Below are 16,127 nucleotides of genomic sequence, written 5' to 3' on the forward strand. Positions count from 1 at the left end.
AATAATAATTCCATTTGACAAATGGAACACCACATAATGAGAGTATCATAGTGTTACTCTACTCATATGTTTGATCTCTTCTTTCTGTTCTTTGCTATAAATTGGTTTTATCCTTAAGTAAATACGAAAAAATGAAATTTAATCAAGCATGATACTGGTAAGTAAACACTGAAGCAAAAATAACAATGCTAAGCACAACACTGCATTTCTGTAGTATTCATTGCTGTTGCAAAGAGATGCTGTATTTGTTAAAGAACCGTGGTGATTCCTTATAACTACATCTTAATTGGAAAAGACCTTTTAAAGTAATTAACTAGTGTTATGTGTACCTATAACTCATTGGTGCCATGTGAACCATCATGTCCACCTCTCATACCCGATTAATGGCTCAAATGAGTTACGTTAAAACCTAATAAGTCATTATCGTGTCTCCCAATGTGACAGTCAAGCAGCAGACCCCATTTCATCATTACCTGCATTTATTTAAGCAAACTAGATGTGTAGGGATGGAAAATTAATGCTTTTATAAAGTTTCACAAACACAGAATGGAGAAAAGAATATCCATACCCTGAAGTGAGGGCATTTTTACAATTATACTTGAGGAAAACACTCAAAGTAAGTAAGCTGGAGCTTCAGAAAACATGTATATCTCATTTTAACAATTTATCAACCAATTCAAATAACTGTTGTTTTGCTCCTAAACAGATCCCAATGACAAGAGTTGCATTGAAGAATGCAATCAGTGACCACAATGAACATACATGATGTGAGACTCAACCATTTGTTTTTAATGCCATTGCATATTAGGCAGGGAAAAAATATCATATTACATTCACTGTGACATCAAATGAAACGTGATCTAGTTTGCATAGGTTAATATTTGGGTTAGAATGACGATGTTGTAGTCCATCAGGGTTTTAAGATTCACAGTGTAAAGGGAAAAGAACGTGAATTAAAGCATTTCTACTAAAATATATTTTAATAGCTGGTGTTAACAATCTGCATGACAAAGGCCAAATTATGTCCACATGTGACATCATTCTGTAAGTCCCTCCATTCAATAAACATCGTTTATTCTTAACTACATACCTTTTAAGCAGATACAGTTTTTGGAAAAAAAAAAAAAGCAACATAACAAACTCAAATTCTACATACTTTTAAGCAAATATAAGCCAAACTGTCCAGTTCCTTTTTACTAATTTTTTTTAATATCACATGGCAAAAACCAACAACTTATAATTTCTACATCATGTCAACAGTACATTCATTGCTATTTTCTGATGGTCCAGAAACCCATCCAGTGCAAAACCCAAGTAATGATTGTCATGCAATATCCTTTCATCTTCCAAAACAATTCATTCTCAATCGCAAATGGATTACAACTTAAGTCTAGTATGCAAACTGTATATTGTATATCAGACACAAAAAACATGTGAAATCCCCACAAATATATTGAAGTGAATCACAGAGTTTGAGGGAGAGCAGATGGTCCTGAGGCTTCTTTCAGACTTGTGGCGTGGGGTTCCTGTAGAAAGCATCTTGGAATAATTGCTACAGCTTATCTAAAGTCTTAGCTTTTTAGATCACCAGTAGCTGGAAATTGCTTACAAAGAGCCCTGAGGGGCATAGAGTACTTCAAAGAACTACTTTCGTTTAGCATTTTAAACCTAATTAATACATTTTACTACTAAGACAATACTTAACTAAAGTTTTTTGTTTCCATACTTCATGTTACTCAGGACAGTCATAATATAGCAACATTTATATGTCTACCTATTTCTACAGGTTTTAGATTCTTAGAGGCAAACAGTTGAATAAACAATGAGCTAACAAAATAATTTTCTTCTCCTGGTGTTAATTCTGTCAAATGCCTGTGCCTCATAATTCTTTTGTCTGGGAGATACTAAAAATCCCCAGATCTAAATTTAACCTTTGTGTTATAAAGAACTATAGATATTTTGATTCCCCAAGGAACTCTCAAGGGAAAAAATGGAAGAGTTTTTAAATGCTCTTTCATTTTTATGAATTTGAATCTTCTGATAGTGAAATGCAATTATTTATTAATTCTAATATGGTTGAATGGCAAAGATAGCTCTCTTTTCTTGACAGCTTCCCACTTCCTAAAAATACAAATCATATATGATATGAGCATTCCTGAAGAATTGGCAACAGAAGCTTGCTTGTTTTCTTTCAAAGGCCATGTGGACAAAAGGGAGTAAGCAACAAGGCACCCATTTTATTAAATATGTAATAAAATCTTATCTTCTCTCTCCATCTTTATACATGTGTGCTTTTAAAAAGGTAACACACATTTAAAGGGTAACAAATTATCTTTGCACTTAAAACATTTCAGTGGATGTGAATGAGCCTAAAATAGAGGGGCAATTTTAATCATTCCATTGCCTCTTTGAGAAGGAACTTTTCCCAATCCTTGGAACGCATTGAAGCACAACGAAGACAGATTTAGTCTGTGGTTTAAAAAAAAAAAAACAAGCAATATAATACACTTTTTTTTTAAGTTTGTCACTTCACTTAATTGATGAGAAAAACAAAAACAGAGGTTGAGTAAAGACCTGCTAAAATAGTAGGTCTACACAAGATGGGTTCTGAGAATTGTGCTTACATACTTTTTGTATGTTCTGAGCTCAATGGGACATGAGATATGGATCCCAACACCACAAACTGATTATGCTGCTCATTAGAGTTGATGATAACAAGATGACAAAGAAGAATTCAGTTTACCACAGGTTAAAAATAGAAAGCTTTCCTAGATAAGAATTAGTAAAAATGTGTACTACAAAACCTTACAACAGAAGAAATACATTTTCATTAACATCACTCTCAAGAGAAAAATGATTCACACACAGTTTTGAATGTTTGTTCTTCTTGTTGTTCTTGGAAACCTTTAAAAATGCATCAAACTAGACTAGCTGCTTTTAGCACTCTTGCAAATATCCCATAATTAGAAAGACAAGGACATTCATCCTTTTTATTTTGTTTTTTTGGTATGGTGCAGTCCCTTTGACTTGACAAAACAAATTTTAATTCTTAACTTTGATCTTTTGCTGTCAGTGCTTTATGCGAGAGATTTCAACAAGTTGGAGTAGGATGGGGTAGGAGGTGTTGCCACCCTATAATAAAGAATCATATAAGAACACATAGAATATATATATATTTTTTAAACCATGATACTATAGAAATGGTGCTTTGGTACAAGATATGTTTCTAGTGTTCCTCCTATTTCAGAGATACTTAGCAACAAAACAAGATTGTGAACCCATGAATTACAATAATGAATTGTGATCTTCAGAGTATACATTATCTTGTTGTTCCTCATCTACAATACTGCCAATTAGTTCAGTGTTGAAGCTTGCCTCTTAATTAATTACTATTGGTTAGTACTATATGAAGCATAAGTATCTTCATTGATGTACAGATACTATGTGAAGTTCAGAAATAGAACACTATGTGGACATGTATAGATTTTCTAAATTTGAGTTTTGACACCACAAAATAAATATAAAATATTGTTTCTACTTTGTAGTCCTGATTCTAATTATCACAAACTCAGTTTTCCATGAACATTCTATATATGGGGTTTGTAAAAATTATAGCCATCTTATGCTTATTTTGAAATTGCAATCACCAAATGCTTTTTTTAACCTTATCACAGAAAATGGCCTAACTTGTGCCTTGAAACTTACAAATTTACTTAAAAATCAAATGGAAGTGAAAAGGCTTATTGCCTTTAAATTAGGTTTTTGTCAAAGAATATTCTTTGATTCAATTATATATTTAGGTTTTCCTTAGTCTGTTCCTTAATAACCCCCCAAAACAACTAGTTGATTACATTGATTCTGTTAAATAACTTTCCAAATCAATGATGAAGAAAAAGTCACATCCATTATTAAATAATGTTATTATCACCCCAACCCCCATTCAAAATAAGCCTGATTGACTGAAATTTTCACTTTTCAGGTCTTATTGATATCATGTAAACACAATTTGATTATAATATAGCTTATTGATTTCTTAGTTCCACCTCCTCCCCAAAGTAAGACAATAATAGATCTTCAAAGGTATACAGTATTGATGGACAGCTTTGGCCCCACAAGATTTTTTTGCAAGACATTTGTTTCAGGCTTATGGTTACTTTAACTTTTTCATTATATTCTGTGCTACAAATATTCCCTCTAAGTAATGTAAATTTTACTAAATATTTGGAAAGTTTAAAAAAGAAGCATTAAACAAAGCTCTGCACTTGTATAAAAAATCCAGATGTCCTTTGTGCATAATCTCACTTCAGATGACAATAAACTACAAAATCAGGAAAAAAAAATAATATGGGTGTGTGTATCCACACCTTTTCTCCTCCATTCAGCTTTTGAACTCATGACACAGTGACCCTCAGGTAAGAGTAGGATTAATTTGATGGGAGTTTCTACTCATTCTCTGTGGGAAAAAAATGAATCTTCATGAGCTCTCCTCAGCTAATGAGCAACTCATTGTGTCTATGCTGAAAAACTCTAATGAATTTCTTATTTTCCCATACACATACCATCCAGATTTAGATTTAAAGGAGATATATAATACAATGTAGAAAGAGAATTTTTTATGTAACCAGTTTAGGTTGCTGAATTTTCATGCCAGACGCCAAATGAGAACTACTCATTTATTATATGCTAAACAGAATCTGTCTTTCCATTAACTTTTTTTTTTTTTACAATTTTCAATACATTTTATTCAAATTCAACTGGATCCTGTTAGTCTTTTTTCCCCTTAATATAGAAGCATGTAAGTGAAAACTGCTCAAGGAATATCTAAATTATTTATTTACTAGAATATAAATCTATTTCCTAAGGTTGTAACTTCTTCAAAATTAGAATGCAGCACAGCAGAATAATCTCAAGCAACTTTTTAAAATGCATTTTTTTCTGATGAGCTGGCAAACAGGGTGTTTTTTTAATCAGCTATGAACTTGGCTGTTATGACAGGAATAAACATGGTTATGGGCTATGCAGTAAAACTGCATATGGTACATAAGCTTAAGCCTGCCTGGGGTAATCAAGGTAAAGAAGATTAGGGAAGGAAAATAAGCAGCATTTGAATTTAGGTCTTTGCAGAATAGCTATAGAGTTATTTGGCCTTGATATTTTATGAGGCCAAGCAAATATTATATTCCTTTCCCTGAATAGATTTAGAGGGTAAATAATAGAAAGCAGAAAGAGAGTCTTAACCAGTTGGGCCTATCAAATATAAGTGGAGGAGAGGGGTACACCTGGGAATGCATATGGAGACCACAGATGCCATTGTGCTGAGGAATATGAGAATCTTTTTTATTGTGTGAGCAAAATTTTCTTTACCCCTATGGCTACTGGATAAGACAATGTGATTTTAACCAAACTGTTCTCTGCCAGTCCTTAAAAATACCCAACTGAATGATAACAACTTGATTTGATACCTGCCTTATGAGTCTAAATTTAAACAGCTCAGAGATTACTGGATGTGCTATTATTACGTTAATGGACTGGATCTCTCGTGATGCTAGAGTGACAGCTAAGAAGTTTCTTTTACTTTTCTGATGAGAGGGAGAAGCAAGGCCTCTTTTCAATACCAGAAAAGTGCATTTTACACAAGGGATCAAGAGCCAATCAGAGGAAATCATTAACACAGTTAACAGCACCAAATATCCAGTCACTGTTAACTTGGTTAGGTTTTGGAATGACTGACTGCTTTTGGCTGAAAGCCCGTTCTTTCTTCCTGGGACCTGTGTGTCTATTTTTCAGTTTAAGGGCTGACTTATCTCAGTGATAAAATAGCTAATAAGTGGTCTTAAAAGTATTTTCCATCTTTTTTAAAAAGGTTAGATTTTAGAATATATTAGAATAAAGCTCAAAAGGGAAGGAGGAGAAAGAATTAGTTAACAAACTCAATGTAGTTGGCTGGAAGCATTCCAGTTTTCCCAGTTCTCTGCACAGTGCCGTACATCCATCCATCATCGATGGGTTGCACGTTGACAATATAGTCACCATCCCTGAAGGAAACTTCATCTTCGTCTTGAGCACTGTAATCATACATCGCACGATAGGTCCTCTGTTAATGGAAAAGAAGGGATGTTCTCTGAGTAACAATAGTTAAAATCATAGATGGATCAAGCAAAAGACTTGGAAGTCAGGAAATAGCCCTGGTTCAAATATTAGCTGGACTGAGAAGCTCCAGAGCCCACAAGCAAGTCACTTTATATTTCTAAGACTCAGGTTCCTCATCCATAAAATGGAGATCATAATACCCATGGGTCTTATCTCACAAGGCTGCTGCCAAATGACAACAAAGACACACTATTTAAGCTATTAAAATTTTAAAGTGTTCTTTTGGGGCACTGTGTGTGTGTGTGTGTGTGTGTGTGTGTGTGTGTGTAGTTATGCAAGTTTTAACACACCATATAAATACCAGTTGTTTTGCTTTACTAAGCACTATATTGGGATTTCACCAATGAAAAAGTTATCCTCACCCAACTATAATTCCTTTTCACCATTAGTGAAACACTCTATCTGTTGCTATGACCATTAAAAGGCAACTCCCCTTTTTCTCAAGACCCACAGGTTACTGCCAGGCCTGCCTGAATTTAAACTTGCTTTATTTTCTTGCTCTGGAGCTCGTTTCAGTTGCTGAAGCATGTTCTCTGCTGACATAACTTTTGTAAATTCAGGGTCATCTCCCAATAGCATGGGAGTAAGACTTTTCTTGGAAGTAGTCTTTAAAATAACATTTTACTGGAAGATACTGCTGTGATATCACTATCCTATTCTCATTATTACTACTACTAATAACCTACACATAGAGAATTTTAAAGCTTACAAACATGAATTCACTTTAGCTTTATTACAAACCTGCAAGTTAGATGATACAGGTATGTCCTCTTTAGTGTTATAGATTAGGAAACTGAGGTTCAGAGATATGAGTTGATTTGCCCAAGGTCACACCTAAAGAAGGGTGATCCATATCAAGATTTTTCTGTCTCCAAGTCTAGAACTTTATTTAATAAGTTATAATTACCTCTAATGATATCTAAACTATCACAGAAAGAAGGCATTTCTAGTCATTTCAGGTAGAATCATTTCTATGCCAGATCAAACCAGAGAGTCAATATTTGCAGACTCAGAACCTTGCAACCTGGCAGACGTGACATTTCCCTGGGGTCTAGCATGATTCTTCACTAGTGTCAACCTGAACAGTTGTTTTAAAATATACAGGACTCAATTTCAATTGAACAAGCATTTATTAGTGGTTGCAAGGTACCAATAACTATGCTAGAGGCATGAGATTCAAAGAATATTTAAGATGATCTAAGCCCAACAGAAAAGAATAAATAAAATGATTTAAGCCCAACAGCTAGAATAGTAAAATGTGAATTCAAAATAGGTGAGCTAGAAATTCTGTTCCTTGAGATATGCAGAACCCTCTCAAAAAAAAAAAAAAAAAAAAAAAACAGGAAAAAATAAACACTTTCCCATTCCCAAATGAGATACTATATATAAAGTGCTTTCTTAACTTTAAAGTAGGATATAAGTGTCTACCTTAAAGAGTCATCTAAATATTAGTAGTTAATATTTTTACTATTACTAGCTTTAAATTTTTTTCATCAAGATAATGGGATTAGGAAGCAATTTTTTATTCAGTGTCTGCTTTGCCAATAGTATATTGGGCTTTGCTTAAAAATTCTTCTCCATAGTACTTCCCCTTTTTCTCTTCTCCCTCTATCCCAAGCTCTCTGAAGTTTGGTTTCAGATTTCTCAGTCAATTGAAAGTTCTTTCCAAAGTGAGCTATGAATTGCCAAATATTATGACTTTTTCCTCAGGCCCCAACTTCTTGATCACTCTCCAACACCTCACAATGTTGATTTCACCATTGACATATCACTCCTCTTGGATTCTCTCTTCTCTTTCTGGCTTGTTGTTCTTGTGACTCTGCTTTTTTCTTGGTGCTCCATTTTTAGGTGATCACTCACAATCTCCTTTACTGAATCTTCCTTCATATTCCAACTGTGAGTATCACACAAGACTCTGTTCTGGGCCCTTTTTTTTTCTATAAATGCTCCCATTTAGTGGGCTCAATTATCATTTACATATAGATAATTATCATTCTATATATGCAGCCTCAGATTCCTTCAGGTCCAGTCTCAAGTCACCAAATATCAAATCAATTTGAACAATCTGCCCCATAAGCATTTCAAACTGTTCTAGGACCCCAACGAGAAATGATTTGTATTTCCCCCACCCACACACCTCTTCCTAATTTTCCAATATCAATGTCACTTTTCAAGCAAAAGTGATTTACCAAATAGACAAATGGACAGATAGGTCAATATAAAATCTTCTTTGATCTTCATCTTTTCCCAGTGAGATGGATAGTGTGGGTGCAACCCACTCACTTATAGATCAGGAAACTGAGGCTTAGAATAATTAAGTGATTTGGAATTTTAATCCACAACTCTCTGGACTTCAAGTCCTAGGATCTTTATACCATGTCACTTTTCCTGTCCCTCAGTTGTCCCACATCACTTCTTCATGGGCTTCACTCAGACTCATTCTGGATCAACTGACTAAGGTTCATCAAGTAGAAGTCTTTTGAAAAGTTGGTGTCAAGAGACTAAAAGTAAAGTTGTCCTGGAAAGTTTTTAGATCCCAATGATAGAGACAATAAAGACTTTGTATCCTGAAAAAGGTAATATAACTGAACCCATGGTATAGCAAGTATTTTTAAAATGAATTTTATTCTCTTTGTCATGGCTAAAATAAAAAATTTGGCTAATGCTTTTGTTAGGTTGTTTAGTCATTTTTTCAGTCATGTCTAACTCTTCCTGACCCCATTTGAGGTTTTCTTGGCAAAGATACTGGAGTGGTTTACCATTTCCTTTTTCAGGTCATTCCTCCAGATGAAGAGATTAAAGCAGATTAAGTGACTTGCTCAGGTTGCACAGCTAGTAAATGTCTGAGGCTGGATTTGAACTCAGAAAGATGAGTTTTTCTGACTGCAGCCAAAGCACTCTATCTACTCTATCTAGTTGCTAATGTTGGCTAAGACTAACAATGGCCAATTAATCTTAAGATTACCTATATTAATTTGAACAAAATATATCATTTATCAAGGAATTTCAGCTGAGTATAAGGAAGGTATTTTGCTATAAAGAAGGGTGTTTTGCAATGAGTTAAAAAACAGGCTACCTCAAAAAAAACAAAAACAAACAAACAAACAAAAAAAAACAAAAACAAAAACCACTAAGCTATAAATACCACAAGAGTAGGGATGATGTCTTCTCTAAGTATTCTATCCCCTTTCCATAACTAAACAACACTCTATGCACACACACACAAAAAAAATTAAATCACTTTATTGAACTTGAAAATGTAAAAAGCTTTTTATCATTCAAAGTGTCCCCAATAGAATCTATTAAAAAGAAAGGCTTACTTGGACATACATCATAAACATAAATGAGGCAAATGTCTACATTTTTTAAAAATTGTGTCAAATTTTCAGTGGCTGAGTCTTATCCAAATTTACACAGTATTGATTCTGTACTCTTATTGATACAATGACAAAGTTAATCTGTGATAATTTCTCAGGTGAAAATTCCCAGTTCTCATTTCCAATAATAAGGAATTACATATTTCTTTTATTTTTTACAATTTCTTTTTTTTAATAAATAGCATTTCATTTTTCCAAATACATGCAAAGATAGTTTTCAACATTTCAGCACTGCAAAACTTTGTACTCGAAATTTTTCTCCCTTTCCACTCCCTCTCTCCTCATCAGGACAGCAAACAATTTGATATAAATTAAACATGTTCAGGGATTATGTATTTCTAAAACCAAAACATTAGGGTTAACTGAAGATAAAATCATAAAATGAATTTTGAAAAAGTGTCCCCAAAAAAGAAGGATTGCATGATCATGATTCAAAAATGTTGTAGAAAGGATTTCTACAGTGGTTAAGAGGTTGGTTTATCCCTAAAATTCCTTCTGATTCAGCAAATCCATGCTTTTAACATCTGAATAATAAAGAGATAAGAAGAGCAGATATTCCTCTTCCCAGTAATATTCAGTCATTTGTTACCCAATTTAATTTAAATTTAAATTGAGATTAGCAAGTACTTTTTTTTTCTTTTAGCCAATGCATGCATGCCAAGACTAAAGACCAAAGTAGGCTAATATCTATTTTAAAAAGAAGAATGAGTAAATTCATGAATTTATAAGTTATATACATACCAGATTTGGCGAGTGCTGCATTGATCTCATAGATGACACACTGGTTTGATGCATATACCCGTAGCCTTGGGACTGGCTTTGTTGGTAGGCCCCAGGAAGTACAGGGGCTGCATATTAAACACACACATACAAAAGAAATCATTACAGAGGATTTCAAAACATCCTTCCTGAGTCCTCAGGTAACTTCTTCATCAGCAACCAACAATGAAAGCTGCTTCAGAGATGAAATGCCATTTTCAGTGATGATATGTTACTAGAATAGTCGTACTTAGATGTTCTCTTCAGATTAATATATCAAACACAAATAGTGAAGTCAAGCTCATAAATTATGTTAACTGGATTAAAGAAAAGATTTTAAAACATTCGAAATAGATATAATTCAACCCACCAGGAAGCATGGGCTAATTTTACATCTTACTTCTCAGATAAAGATAAATGGTCATTCTCAAAATTGCCAGTCACTAGCATCTCTATGGATTAGTTGATTACTATTCCAGTTATTAACAGTGATGTGAGTGTCTTAGTCAATTACAAGTCTTCTCCATTTAAAAGAAGTGCTTTACATCGAATATCAGTCTCCTGGAAATAATAAATGATTCAGGAAAAAGCAGATACTTGTGGTTTTGTGAGGTTTTACTTAAATTACTTAGATTCTTTGAAAAATCATCAACTGCATCAGTACATATTTCCTTTACTGATATAGACTGCAATCATTCCGGATTTTCTCATCCTGTGTATTTCTATTTCTTATTCATCTTTCCCCACTAATTAGGTAAAGTAATTGCCTGAATGCCTAAACTTTATGTAAATTCAACCTAATTATGGCATCTACGCAAACTGAAATTACTAAAAATTCTAGAAACATTTTTAAATTTCCTAGGAATTCCCCTCCCAATTTAATTAGAATAGTGTTTACTAAGCTCATAACCATGTCTTCCTCCTTTCTCCCTTTCATTAATCAAATTATTGGCTTAGCTCATAGTCAGGGTGACCCAAAGTTAGAAGTGCTTATATCCTAAAACTGTGCTAAAATTTTTAGGATTCTCGGCACTATTAAAAAAATGAAATTCAAGAAATATGACTCTGAAGGACATCAAATTCTAGAGAAACTAACAGAATTCAGAAAAAATTCTGCCATCATTAATCATCTCTCTGCCTCTACTTTTACCCACTTTTATTAGAATTTTAGCAAAATTTCAAATTGATGTTTTATACTGTATCATATGCGTGTTCTAAAATGTCATGTGTGAGCCCTTCATACATGAAAGAATCTTGATCTGAAAATGACACCAGGCTGGAAAAAATAGCTAGCTTACTCTCCCTAGATGTATTCAGGATTCAAACAAATTTCCTAATATGTTGGACAAAATCAAATACATCAAAGGTTTTCCTTTCAACAGGATTTTTCTATTTTCCCAGTTGTTAGTTCCTTTCCCCACATATACCCTGAAATAATTTTCCCACTGCATGCCATATTTGCTTGTTTGTTTCCTTCCTTCGTTTCTTTTTTCTTTCCTCCTTCCTTCCTTCCTTTCCTGTTTCCCCTCCCTTCCTTTTTTCCTCTTTTTCTTTCTAGCCTATGTCACCCAGACTGAAAGTACAACAGACATTTATGAACTCAATCCTAATGGTTTAGAAGCTTTAACTTGTCCTGAATTGGCTCACCTTGCTTAGGTGAAACTTCATTTACCGGGATTCATCATATTATTGCCAAACCACACAGACAATGGATTGGAATGGTTTTAGCCTTTCTGAAATTCAAAATTCTCAAACTCAAGTGATCCACCAACTTCAGCCTCACCTAGTAATAGGGATCACAGTTTTGTGCCACCACATCCAGCCAAATTTATTTTCTATATATCTAGAATTTACTCATCCATTAACATGTTGTATCCCCACCCCACCCCCATACACAAACATATACCTCAGTATACTATAATCTTATGGTGAGAGGGACTTTTAAATATTTCTATTTGCATTTCCAGAGTCTATTACAGTACCTAGTATACAAGAAGCACTTGTCAATTCTTCAGCCAATTCTTATCAATCGATTGAAGATAAATTTTAATGGGGCAAATTTCTTTTTTTAATTTTTCACTTAATATCATTTTTCCCAAATACATGTAAAGATAATTTTCAATATTCATTCAATTCAATTTTAAGATTTTGAGTTCCAAAATTTTCTCTCTCTCTTTACCCAAGACAAAAAGCAATCTGATATATTTTATACATGTACAATCATGTTCAACACATTGTTACATTAGTCACGTTGTAAAAGAAAAATCAGAACAAAAGCAAAAAACCACAAGAAATAAAAAAGAAAAGAAAATAGTATACTTTGATCTGCTTTGTCTCCATAGTTTTTCCTCTGAATGTGGATGTCAATTTCTATTACAAGTCTAACCTCACACAATGTTAGTGTTACTGTGCACAATATTCTCCTGCTTCTATTCCCTTCATTCAGCATCAGTTCATATAAGTCTTTTCAGGTTTCTCTGAAATTTGCTTGCCTACAATTTCTGACAGAACAATAGTAGTCCATTGCATTCATATACCACAGTTTGTTCAGTCATTCCCCAATTGATGGGCATCCAATAGGGGTTAATTTCAAGTCTTACATTTCAAAGTTCAAAAACTCAACTCAAGGTATAGGACAGACTTGAGTATACAATAGTTCATCCAAAAAAATTTTTTTGCATGTATGGGAGGCTGAAAATAAATGGAATCAAGAGTGAGGGAACCCCAAACTAAAAATAGAAGAGCATTTAGAACAAAATCCCCCTGAAATCTGTACTAGTCAGATTATATATGGTATATTATATTCAGTATTAAGTACCACATTTTAGGAAAAATAATATTAATCTGGAGCATACAGCATATTGAAGGGCCTTGCAATCTTTCAAAAGAGATCTGATAAAAGGAACTTAAAACGTTTAGCCTGGGCAAGATATGAGAATTCTATTCAAGCATTGAAAGGCTGTATATCACGTGAAAATGGTTTAGAATAGTCCTATGTGGTCTTCTTGGCTAGCACTATACATTATAAGTAGAAGTTACAAAGATGCAGACTTCAGTAACACATAAAAAATTTCCTAAAAAAATGAGAACAATGACAAAGTGGAATGGGATGCCTTAAGGTAGAGGTAGGTTCCCCACTTATCACTATAAATCTTTATAAGGGTTGACCATTTCTCAAAGATGTAAAACAGATTCTCTGCCATGTATATATTAAACTAGAAAGCCTCAGCTCCCATTCACTGTAATACTCCAGAATCAAAAAAACAAACCTTGTTATACATGTCAAAAATCTAAAGGAACAGTATGAGGGGAGATGGGGGATCTATATGTGTATGTAGAAGCACATTTTCAGTTACCTATAATGAAAGCCTTTGTTGTCCTTCACATTAATGTTAAGAACATTAGTGAGATGGATGTTATATATACAACTGATAGTTGCTATTCTGTCATTTCTGATTCTTCATGTCTTGTCCATGATACTAGAGTGGTTTCATAATTCCTTTCCTGGATCATTTGACAGATGAAGAAACTGAGGCAAACAGAGTTAAGTGTCTTGCTCAGTATCAGACAGCCAGTAAGTGTCTGAGACTGAGGGTGGGGGTGGGGCTGGAGCCAAGATGGTGGAGAAGACATACATTTCTTTCTGACCTTCTACTACTACCCCCCCCACATTAATTATGAAATCCAGCCTCTGAATTAGCTCTGGACCAGCAGAATCTGCAAATATTGGCAGTGCAGCAAATTACCAGCAAAAGACCATTTCAAAGATCACCAGAAAAGTCTGTTTCAGTTGGGTGTGGGAAGAGGTGGCTAGGCGCAGGATGCCAGCCCACGCTGTGTCCTGGGGCAGTGCCTGATCTCCATGGGGCAATGCAGACTCTGCACAACAGAGAATCTACAAGGAGGAATCTACAGAGTTGGCTACTCTGCCCTGGCTAACAAACATGTAGATCAGAGAAGGTATAAAACATCCAACACAAACACTAAAGATAAATAGAAAACCCCAGAAAGACAGAGTTTCATGGGACCTGGCCACATCCACCCAGCTCTTGGAGTGAGTCAGCATGATCCTAGTCACTTGGCCGCCTTGGAAAACCTCCCTGCCCTAAAAGCAGATCCTAACATTTTTTTTTTAAATGAGTAAAAAAGCAAAGAGAATTCTCAGATGAAGCCCCAAAGGGTGATATAACCTGATCCCCATCAGACAGGGCTCTCCTAGAAAATATTAAAAAGAATCTCAAAAGAGAGCTAGAATAAAAATGGGGAAAAGAAAGGAAAACTTTGCAAGGGGGTTTGGAAAAGGCATATAACTCATTAAAAGATAGATTTGACAAAATGGAAAAAGAAAACAACTGCCTGAAAAACAGAATTCTGAATTGGAAAAGGTAAATAATACCCAGGAAAACAGAATTTTTGAAATGGAAAAAAGAAAATAACTTATTAAAAAACTAAATTTGTGAAATGGAAAAAAATTCCATAGGACAAAACAACTCATTTAAAAACTCAACTGGACAAATATAAAAAGAAGTTAAAAAAAATGAAGAAAATAATTCATTAAAAATCAGAGCTGAACAAATGGAAACAAATTACTTGATGAGACATCAAGAATCAATCAAGCAAAACAAAAGACAGAGAGAGAGAGAGAGAGAGAGAGAGAGAGAGAGAGAGAGAGAGAGAGAGAAGTAAAATACCTACTTGGAAAAACAACTGACCTGTAAAACAGATCTAGGAGAGACAATCTAAGGATTATTGGATTCCTGAAAAACATAATGAAAAAAAGAGCCTAGGGACTATTTTTCAAAAACTCATCAAAGAGAACTGCCCTGATGAATTAGAAGAAATTAGAAGAAAAAGTAGCTATTGAAAGAAGTCACACCTCCTGAAAGAGACCCCAAAATTAAAACTTCAAGGAATATCATGGCTAAAGTTTAGAACTGTTGTACCAAGGAAAAAATATTACAAGCAGCCAGAAAAAAAAAAAAAAAAAACTATTCAAATATTGAGGAGCCACAATAAGGATTTCTCAGGATCTAGCAGCATCCATCTTAAAGAATTGAAGGACCTGGAATCTGATATTCTGAAAATGCAGCCAAGAATAAACTACCCCGCTAAACTGATCATTTTCTTGCAGGGAAGAAGATGGGCATTCAATGAAACAGGTGAATTCCATTTATTTCTGATGAAAAGACCAGAGCAAAACAAAAAATTCAAGAGCAGTATAAAAAGGTAAAAAGAACTCTTGAGAATTGTATTTCTGTTATAGGTATACATAGAGAGTGCATATGTAATTTGATTTTGCTATTATAATATAAAAAAGGAACTAGAGGTGGAAAGGGGATTGTACCAGGAAAAAGGGGAAAGTGGAAGTAAAATGAGGGAAAGTACATCTCAGGAAGAGGCAGAGGAAACCTATTATATTTGAGGGAAAGAAGGAAGGGGGACAAACATTATGTGAATCTTACTCTCATCAGATTTAACTCAAAGAGAAAATATTAGACATATCTGGTATACAGAGAAACTTCTCTCACCTTATGAAAAAGTGGGAGGGGAAAGGCAAAATGGAGAAGGGATAGGCTAAATAGAAAGGAAAACAAAAATAATAGGGGAAAGTTATAAGAAAGGGGGAGGGAATCTAAAGGGAGAGAGATTCTAAAGGGGAAAGGCTGCTTGAGGCAAGGGGTGCTTATAAGTTAAATACTGGGGGGAGGGGAAAAGGAAATAGAAAAGTATAATCTAGGGATAATAAGATGGCAGGAATTACAGAATTAGTAGCTTTAACTATAAATGTGAATGGGGTAAACACTCCCACAACGCGGAAGTGGATAGCAAACTGGATTAAAA

The 16,127-nt window shown here is 34.3% G+C and overlaps 1 protein-coding gene across 3 annotated transcripts in view; it reads right to left on the minus strand.

The window, feature by feature from the left end:
* Positions 1-768: 768 nt before the first annotated feature.
* NEBL (nebulette) overlaps positions 769-16,127 on the minus strand; it is a 458,082-nt gene continuing 442,723 nt past the window's right edge. For all 3 annotated transcript variants that reach the window (XM_051961694.1, XM_051961696.1, XM_051961695.1), the window contains 2 exons: positions 10,269-10,375; positions 769-6,094 (listed from right to left, as the gene is read on the minus strand). In XM_051961694.1, the coding sequence (XP_051817654.1) occupies positions 5,918-6,094; positions 10,269-10,375 (284 nt within the window). In that variant the 3' untranslated portion in view covers positions 769-5,917. The remainder of the gene's footprint in view (positions 6,095-10,268; positions 10,376-16,127) is intronic.

Source organism: Antechinus flavipes, chromosome 5, assembly GCF_016432865.1.
Source record: "Antechinus flavipes isolate AdamAnt ecotype Samford, QLD, Australia chromosome 5, AdamAnt_v2, whole genome shotgun sequence".
NCBI lineage: Eukaryota > Metazoa > Chordata > Mammalia > Dasyuromorphia > Dasyuridae > Antechinus > Antechinus flavipes.